Source organism: Genypterus blacodes, unplaced genomic scaffold (genome assembly GCF_046128005.1).
Source record: "Genypterus blacodes isolate CSIRO-AG114 ecotype Tasmania unplaced genomic scaffold, CSIRO-AGI_Gbla_v1 ptg000036l_1, whole genome shotgun sequence".
Taxonomy (NCBI): domain Eukaryota; kingdom Metazoa; phylum Chordata; class Actinopteri; order Ophidiiformes; family Ophidiidae; genus Genypterus; species Genypterus blacodes.
The window spans coordinates 4,001,688-4,010,518 of record NW_027466849.1 but is presented as its reverse complement, the minus strand read 5'-3'; the positions used below and the strand labels follow the sequence as shown (position 1 = coordinate 4,010,518).

The window sequence follows — 8,831 nt, the reverse complement described above, 5'->3', positions numbered from 1 at the left end:
GTATACACCTTAATCTGATTGAAATCGACACAAACAATAGTATGCTTACTCAGAGTAACAGATCTGTATTATTCCAGTGTAAATGTCTGATGTGGAGTTTGCTGACCCCGTGTGCATTTCCTCAAAGAGCAACTTCCCATCATGCTGCAATTATGCAACACGTCATGTTTACTCTGAGAGCAACAGCATCGTGCTGATCCTGTGCATGTATACGACTTCATCGCATTTCAGTGTTTAATCACAATGAGAACCAATAATCGGAGTGCTGGGTGTGTGTCGATGTATGAAGTGTTTCAGCTTTTCTGCTTGACTTTTTTTCTTCGCCGAAGTCGATGAAACCCGACCCTCTGCCCTAAAAGGCAAAAACCCCTTGTTGCTCGTTGAATCGAACAAAGAGATCTTCAACCAGAGTCTGCAGCCCGCTGTCCTCACACCAAGAACAACAGATGACCTTTGACCTCAAAATAATTGATCCTGTAGCCGTTGATCTGGTGCTGAGCTGTGATGTGACACAGGAGGAAATTGTTTGTTGAAAACGGCTAATGCTTGTTCTGTTTCTTTGGCTCTGATTGAACAAACCTTAATGTGGCTGTAGATTTCTACAGTCTGGATTTTGTATTCACGTTTTTAATAAACACACTCCAAACACAGCAACACACTGTAATCTTTGCCCACAGCTGCAAGTGATGAAAAACAAGTCATAGTCCACTGCGGGTCATTCTATTTTCTGGTTGCCGTTGGGAACGAGATCTGAATTAGAAAAATGTATGTTCGGCAGAAGAGTACAAAATCAATCAATCAATTAATCATTGAACTGAACTTAATGATTGTACTCTGGTTGGTTCAATAAATACTTGTCCATATAAAATAGTTATATTAAGGAATTTGTCATAAACTGAGTCATTGTTGACATGAGATAGACTTGATTTTGCTTCGTTGCCATCCCGGTACAGCAGGTGGCAGCACTCGCCTCTAATGTTACTGCCCAAGTCATTAATAAAGCCTATAAAGAAGAGGGTTGCCGCATCAGATTTCTCGCTCCTGATTGGTCATTCCTGGAAGATTTCGATCCAAGATGGCGCCTCCACTAGTAGAGCATGTTGTCGCAGATGCTGGAGCGTTTTTGAAGAAAGCTCCTTTACACGTGAGGCTGTTCTCTTATTTCACTAAAACATTATTTCTTCATGTGTAACATTAAGTAAACAATCAACCAGCGAGGTTGCAGTCTGAAGTAAAGACGGTAACAAGGCTGTGGATGATGCTAAGCTAACCAGGCTACCAGCAGCAAAACCTGCGAACAGAAATAAACCTTTACAGCGATTTGCATATTTATCTCCTTATTTTAATGTTATGTCACCTAAGTTGGTAGGTCAGTGTAAAATTAGTCGAACGTTTATCGAGGTGTACTTGCTTATATCTTACTTGTACAACATCTTAAGCTAACGTAAACATGATGTCGACGTCTTCTACGTTCATATTTACGTCCTAACTTGTGTTCATACTTGAAGTTAAAAGGCGAAGTTGCAGATAAATGGCGGATTTAACGTTTTGGCAGGCTGTCAGTGTGTCTATATCACAAACTAATGTGTGAATGTGACGAGTTCTCTTTCCAATTCAGGAAGAAAGAACTCGGCTGTCATTTTTTTCCATTTTTATATTTTTCAGGAAATCGGCAAGAACATTTACACTCTGAAAGACGTAGTCAATGAGATCCGAGACAAACCCACCAGGAAGAGTCTGGCCTTCCTGCCCTACCAGCTCCACTTCATAGAGCCGCACACTGAACATATACAGCGAGGTAACTTAAGCCCCACTCGAGTCCATCCATCTACATCCGGGTCAAATAAACCAACTTTAACTAAACTACACCCAGAATGCACTCAGTCAGCCAAACTAATGAAAGTCCTGAAGCTCCGTGTGGTTCAGTTCTCTGATTGAATGCTGTCGGTCTGATTGGTCCCCTCTGCTTAGTGACGGAGTTCTCAAAGAAAACTGGAGACTATCCCAGTCTGTCGGCCACCGACATCAAAGTCCTGGCTCTGACCTACCAGCTGGAGCTGCAGCACCTTGGCTCACAGCACCTGAAGACCGAGCCCGATGTCAAGGTAATGCCCGCACTGATCTGAGGCCCGGCTCGGGGATTCTCACTCAACCGCTCTCTGTGTTGGATGAGAATATTCTTAATATTGCAATGATGCTGTGAACAAGTAGCCCAGATAGAAGAATAGAAGACAAGAGGTAGAAAGTCTGTCGTTGCACTGTGAGGTGGGATGAGGGTGGTGTTGGGGGGGATGTGGGAATGTGATACCAGGGAAGCTGGGCATGAAGGTGAATGGGGGCAGAATATCCCAGAGCAGCTCTTTAATGTGTACGTTCTGTCGTGTAGGTCAATGTCAGCAGCACACAGCGCCACCCAGAGACGCCAGTCAACGTTGCAGGGTTCCACTTTCCCAAGGTAAAATGGGTGGAGGAGTTTTGAGTCATTTGATTGCCTGCAGGTGCTCTTTAATGGCTGCTGGTCAAACTCTCTCTACATGTAGAGGATTTCTTGATGTCACTCAAACATTGTGTCATTTAATGTCATGTTGAACCATTTTGTCTTATTCTCCTCAGAAGTCCAGTTCAGGTTCAAGCAGCCTGCAGACTGTAACAGATGTGTCCACTAACCCGGAAGAGTTTAACAGCTTCCTGTTCTGGAGAGTGCCGCTGCCCTCCATCGACGACGATCTGCTACGTTTACTGGTCAGTAAGAAGAACAGATCGCAGGAGCATTTATGGTGCAACAGCGCCTCCCTGGGGTGGTAGATTGAAGCTTTTGTTTAAATTGTTCTTTCAGGGGCCGGTGAAAAGTTCAAGTGTGAGCGAGAAATCCAAACAGACGGAGAGCAGCGTGTCCACAGCAGACGACCCTGAACAATTTAACAACTTTCTGTTCTGGAGGGAGCCGCTGCCGTCCATTGACGACGACCTGCTGGAGCTGCTAGTCAGTAGATTTTGGTTAAGCTGTTGTTAGTTTTCTGTCAATGCCTGATGATTGATTGATTGATTGATTGGTTAATTTGCAGAAAGTCCCATCAGACAACACATCAGAGAGGTCACGGACAGAAGATGAAGACAAAGAGAATGAGCCTGAAGAGGACGACGACGATGACAATGATGACGAAGATGATGATGGAGGTGGTTGGATCACCCCCAGTAACATCAGTCAGGTGAAGATGGAATCAGGTGATTGGACGGCTCCAGCTGATGTCACCGTTGGATGCGTGACCACAGATTTTGCCATGCAGGTAACAAAGCGTCAACTGCAGGATAATGTCACCATGTTGAGTCAAAGTACTGCTGCTCACAGAAAGTTGTTTCTGTTGTCCACGGATGTTAATGCACAACATGAAAGGGGCCAAACAAGCTGAGCTACATTTGTTTAGTTGCCTCAGGATCCATTGTAAAGGACTAACGGCAGGTTTTGTGTTTTCAGAACGTACTCATTCAGATGGGGCTGCATGTTCTCTCCATCAACGGGATGCTGATCAAACAGGCCAGGAACTACGTCCTGAGGTGCCATGCCTGCTTTAAGTAAGTACACTCAAGAGAGACTGAGTGCCCCCTAGAGGCTGCACATAAACAACATACTAACTGCTTTGCTCTTCTTGAAACCTTACCCGCCGTTTTGGGTCATGCACATGAAAACCTTTCCTCCTCTGGGGACCGGGTCCAGGTGGAGTGTGTGTTCGCTCTGGCCTCATGTTTGATGCTGCCATGCTGAAACGTTAAATGTGTTTTTGATTTCAGAACGACCAGCAACATGAACAAAGTTTTCTGTCCTCACTGTGGGAATAAGACGCTGAAGAAGCTGGCAGTGACGGTCAGGGAGGACGGCAACATGCAGATGCATTTCTCCAAAAATCCCAAAGTGCTGAACCCCAGAGGACTCAGGGTGAGACGCAGAGACACACAGGGACAAAGGGGCTCTGATTAAAAAAAAAGTGACTTGAATTATTGCGCTGATGAAACATTGATATGTTGCATTACAAATCTTAAGAAGTTGTCAAAAGGTTGTAGACCAAAGAGAGTAATGAAGCTTTGCCTCCCGCTGTGTTTCAGTTCTCTCTGCCGCTGCCTCAGGGTGGGAAGCACACCAGAAACCCTCAGCTGGTGGAGGACCAGCGTTTCCCGCAGCAGCGCCTCTCCCGGAAGGCCCGGCAGAAGACCGACGTCTTCAACCCGGACTACGTGGCTGGAACATCGCCGTTCTGCGACAACGACATCTACAGCCGAGCCGCCAACCTACAGATCCGAGACGGCCAGAGCGGCGGCGGCAGGAAGCGGACGAACCCCAACGCCACCCGCAAAAAGTTCATCAAGAAGAAGTGAAGACTGCACTGACATTCTGAAAATCAAACTCCCATAGCCAGGAAGAAACGGGATACAAACCCAAAACCTGGCACTCATTCTTACAGACATTCATCACGTTTCATTTAGATGGAGGTTTCTGTTTCTGTTCTCTGTCCCTCTAAACAAAAGCACAAGTTATACGCTCTATATCTCAGCAGTGAGGCGACACTTGAAGCAGGATATCCTTTTACTGAGTGAGCTGTGGGTCAATAATCTGGATCAGGACTCATGACCGAACAAACAACCATGGCAGAAGTGAAGAAAACCAACAAACACATCAAGTGAATGTTTGTTGGGTTATGATGAAATGCCTGTGCAGCCATAGAGAACCAAACTGAGGAAACGAGGCATTTTGGTGTCACATGATACAATTACCAAACACACCCTCTACTCCACCTAACGACATGTCTTCTGTCATCCTTTACCTGAATACACAGATGAAGTTACTGCTTACTGTTATATGAAGCACAGGGAGGAGCAGAAGCAACATGAAGCTTAATTTTAATCTGTTTTAATTCTATTCCACATTTATCTGAACTCTTGTTAAGGGACCTGATGCTTGCTTCGCTCTTACTGCTCGATCACAGTGATGGAGAATCTGATGGATGAGTTGTAAACAAACTTGCAGGAATCCAACATTAGTTGATAATTGCTTAATGACACAATGTACCTATACTGTTGTTGTTCAAATAAAATATGACTGCTGCTGCTCTACTGCAGTGTGAGAGTGATGTTATTAATCAGAATCAGGATTTGATTACACAATCATGGTTAAATGTGTATATAGACACTTTAGTAAAAATGTTTTCAGATGATCCCTTAAATTTGCTGCTTCAAAGTCCTGCTCTGTAATGTGCAGTTCAGCCTCCCGTCTTTGCTGAACCATCCCAGGCCACCGGTTCAGCCATCTGAGGAAGATGGAGAGAGGGAGGTTTACACGACATCTGGATACTTCTTCTTCCCTTGAGACGATCAATGAAGGCACCTACACCGTGGGGAGTTTTGGGACACATTTCCTCATACAGGTGACCTCAGAGTGTGTGTGTGTGGGGGGCTGTCAGCTCTGTGTAATCATTTAAGGCATGAACTAGTGCAGAGATTCCCAAACTTCCATGATAAGGCCCCTTATATACCATTAGCCAAAGCCCCCCATATGCAAGACATGTTATTAAGCACAGCGGCAATAGGCTACAACAAAATAAAAAGTAGGTAAATTAACCATGTAAAAGAAATTAATTTATTGTAACTAGTGCAGTGAACATTTGTAATTCATTTAATCATTAATGGTAAAGGATGGGCCTAATGGCAACATTCAACATTGGCATTTCAGGTAATGTATCATATCAAATTATCAGATATTACATTTATAATTTGGATCTGTTTGTTTGACAATGAGTTTAAAATTTCTGAAAATCCGTAGAATTAGTTTAGATGTCAAAGAGCCTGAATTAAAAACCTTTAATAACTTGCATTAACAAACATATTGCAGTAGATGATTGCATTCTAATGTTCAGTATAGGTCATTTGTGTTTCGCTCTTGTATGTTTTTTGTTTTGGAGCCACCATGGAAAAACAGAATATATATATTTATAAATATTTAAATATCAGAATCACTAAGCTGTTCAGGCTGCTAGTCTAAAGAAAACTCTTCATCCTTTGTCGTTTCTTCCTCTTGCTCCTCAGTCTTCAGCTCTGTGGCTGTGAGTTCAGAATCTTTGGGGTCAGTCTGGTCAGGGTCAAGGTCAGGCTCAGTCTGCTCTGTGGCAGGGTCAGTCTGCTGCAGGGTGAGTTCAGGCTCAGGGTCAGACTGTTTTTTGGCGGCGTCGAGCTCAGGGTCTGCCTCCGTTATCACTTCTTTATCCAACAGCTCGCTAGTGGTGAGGCTGCTCAGCGCTGCAGCGACATCAAGCACTTCAGCCACCACCGTTTCCCTCTGAGGAAGCACAAAGTCCAGAGGCTGCAGCACGTCGGTGAGGTCGACGCGGCCCAGACTGCTGTACCTGTGCAGCTGAGTGGGAGGAACGCCTGCACGCAAAAACAACAGGTCAGTCATTTGCTTGTTTTTTCAGGATTCCTTCAGCAATAGAATGAAACTCGAGACATCCAACGCATCAACGCGAATCGGGAACCATTTCGAGATCTTACCCAGAATGAGAGCGAGCTGTGCAGGAGGGAAGAGGACCTGCAGGCAGCGGTTGATGAAGGGCAGCAGGTCTTCGGCGTACGAGCAGCAGAACTGGACAAACAGGTCTTTCTCCCGCTCGCTGAACGCCGTCTCCTCCGCCCGGTGAAACACCACAATCTGACGGGTCACCTGAGAGGAAATACAGTGGTGCAGATGGAGATGAAGCCTCAGTACCTGAAGGCAGCTCAACCAAACGAAGCATTGGAAGGTGCATTTACCATCTTGAGTGCCTCCTCCAGGGCCCTGGTGACGTCCTCTGCCAGGCTGATGGGACAGCAGAGCCGGAGGTCATTGAAGGCGGTGAGGATGTTGTTCAGGAAGCAGGCCAGTGGCTGGAAGTCCAACAGGGCCATGGGGGGCTGCAGGGTGCCAGGCTGGGTGCTTGGTGTCATGGCTGGAATGGTCCCCCCCAACACAGAGGGCAGGGCGATGAGCGTGTACAGGTTCATGTCCTCCTGGAATTTCTCCACTGCTTCCTGCACGGCCTTGCAGAACAAGTCTGCTGCCACCCGCTGGAACATGGGTGCCAGCTGCCCACGGAAGTCTGCACCCACCCTGCTGAAGGACAGGCCGAAGTACATGCACTGTCCCAGCAAGGAGTCCAAACGGCTCCCCACACCCCGCTGAAGGTCCCTCTCCAGGGTCTCCACAAACTCAGCCACCTGCTGCACCACCCAACCATAGAAGATGGCGCTCTCGTTGACCGCAACCTGTCCCCCTTGGGGGGCCGTCAACGGGTCTTCATCTGAGAAAATGGCTCGATACTGGGTGATGATGTCAAAGAGGTGGACTCGGCAGGCCTCGATGGTTTTGGTGATGTGGAAGTAAGGATCTGCGTCTGGGATGGCGGACAGGATGGAGCGCAGCCAGGTGCCGCGGGCCTGCAGGAACTTCACCCGGAGCTCCGCCTCCGTGAAGACGTCCATCCTCCGCAGGTAGCCAATCACACGCAGGCACACGGGCAGCTGAGAGTTACTGCGCAGCTGCTGCAGCAACTGGTTGAGCATCAGCTGAGTGGACTGACGTACCTCACGCACGATGCCCTGAAGAACCATGTTCATTTAAACGCCATAAACGCTTACACAGTTAGAGGCACTGCACATTCATAAGACACAGAAGGGTCAACCTGAACACACACCAGATCAAGCAGACTTACGCTCAACTATATCGATATGCTCAGGTCAAAAGGTTACTGTGCTACTTTAACCCCATTTTAAGTCAAAAAACTCAACAGTGAAACAGACAGATTCCACCTCCTGCCTCCAACCTCCTGGACTCACCTGGATGACGGGCAGTGATGAATGCTTCTTCTCTAGCCTTTTGACATATGCCGCCAGCTCCAGTGCCTCCTCGTAGTATCCGTTGCGGACACAGGTGTCCATGAGCTGAGGGATCTCCAGGATCTCCAGGATTTCAGTGTGACGGTTCAACGTCAGGCTGTTCATCCGCCGGCTGGCGCCAATCTGCTCTGCCTCTTTCATAAAGCCTCTGGACACATTTATGCACAGAAACATTCAGAGATACAAACACACAGCAGTATGATTAGATGGCTCAGATCTATTTCCATCTTGATCTTCCTGGTCTAAGGTCTGTGGTCATCATCTTCTCGCTCTTACCTGCATTTCTCTCCAAAGCCCGGCAGCTTGTCCAGCAACCGGGACACGGAGCTCTCGACGCGGCCGAAGTCACGGTAGATGAGCTCGGTGCAGTCAGCAGTGCGGATGAAGGTCTGGTAGTTGGAGAAGGCCAGCTCCCGGGTCTGCTGCAGGATCTGAGCCCGCTCCTCTGCCAGTCGCTCTGGCTCCCGGTTCAGCTTGTCCAGGCCGAAGGAGCAGAGCTCGGACAGGTACGCGGTGAAGTCCGGGTTCTGCCTCCAGCTTTCCGGGAAGCTCTGCTGGAAGATCCAGGCCAAGACGCTCTCATCTTCCACGTCCACCGCCGCCATGTTTGCCCGCTGTTGACGAAGTCAAACTCCAGCTGATGCTGCCGCGGGAGCACACACACTGAGCCCGGTCTGTGGCTTCAGTTTGGGGCTTATTTGGTTGGAAATTGTCACGGTTCCTTCAATGATCAACTAGAAAAACACATGAAGACATTCCTAGGAATTTACTTCCGCAGGATTTCTACCTCCGGTCCTAACCCTTCAGAGTAAAATACTTAATCAGTTGAAAGTTATGTGTTTGTATTTTGCTGATCACTACGGAAGAGAATGTTTGTTAATAAATACAGTGCATCCAACCTGCGAATAACTATG

General features: G+C 47.2%; 2 protein-coding genes across 2 annotated transcripts; one reads left to right on the top strand and one right to left on the bottom strand.

The window, feature by feature from the left end:
* The first annotated feature begins 1,059 nt into the window (after window positions 1-1,059).
* Window positions 1,060-5,100, top strand: nob1 (NIN1 (RPN12) binding protein 1 homolog). The gene is made up of 10 exons (XM_076146910.1): window positions 1,060-1,144; window positions 1,666-1,798; window positions 1,972-2,105; window positions 2,387-2,455; window positions 2,614-2,742; window positions 2,837-2,983; window positions 3,066-3,287; window positions 3,476-3,573; window positions 3,790-3,934; window positions 4,102-5,100. The coding sequence occupies exons 1-10, from the start codon at window positions 1,076-1,078 to the stop codon at window positions 4,369-4,371; spliced, it is 1,416 nt and encodes a 471-aa protein (XP_076003025.1). The 5' UTR covers window positions 1,060-1,075; the 3' UTR covers window positions 4,372-5,100.
* Window positions 5,101-5,615: 515 nt separating this feature from the next.
* On the bottom strand, window positions 5,616-8,709 carry cog8 (component of oligomeric golgi complex 8). Its single transcript, XM_076146909.1, has 5 exons — window positions 8,194-8,709; window positions 7,858-8,065; window positions 6,796-7,620; window positions 6,538-6,706; window positions 5,616-6,417 (listed from the first exon to the last, which is right to left on the bottom strand). The coding sequence occupies exons 1-5, from the start codon at window positions 8,520-8,522 to the stop codon at window positions 6,023-6,025; spliced, it is 1,926 nt and encodes a 641-aa protein (XP_076003024.1). The 5' UTR covers window positions 8,523-8,709; the 3' UTR covers window positions 5,616-6,022.
* Between the last annotated feature and the right edge of the window lie 122 nt (window positions 8,710-8,831).

Bases quoted from the DNA above. Each gene is read 5' to 3' on its own strand.
- cog8 (XM_076146909.1), bottom strand. From the start codon at position 8,522: ATGGCGGCGGTGGACGTGGAAGATGAGAGCGTCTTGGCCTGGATCTTC. The intron at 8,066-8,193 runs GTAAGAGCGAGA...AAATGTGTCCAG, and splicing joins GGCTTTGGAGAGAAATGCAG to AGGCTTTATGAAAGAGGCAG. The intron at 6,418-6,537 runs GTAAGATCTCGA...TTTTGCGTGCAG, and splicing joins ACAGCTCGCTCTCATTCTGG to GCGTTCCTCCCACTCAGCTG.
- nob1 (XM_076146910.1), top strand. From the start codon at position 1,076: ATGGCGCCTCCACTAGTAGAGCATGTTGTCGCAGATGCTGGAGCGTTT. The intron at 1,145-1,665 runs GTGAGGCTGTTC...TATATTTTTCAG, and splicing joins TGAAGAAAGCTCCTTTACAC to GAAATCGGCAAGAACATTTA. The intron at 3,935-4,101 runs GTGAGACGCAGA...GCTGTGTTTCAG, and splicing joins TGAACCCCAGAGGACTCAGG to TTCTCTCTGCCGCTGCCTCA.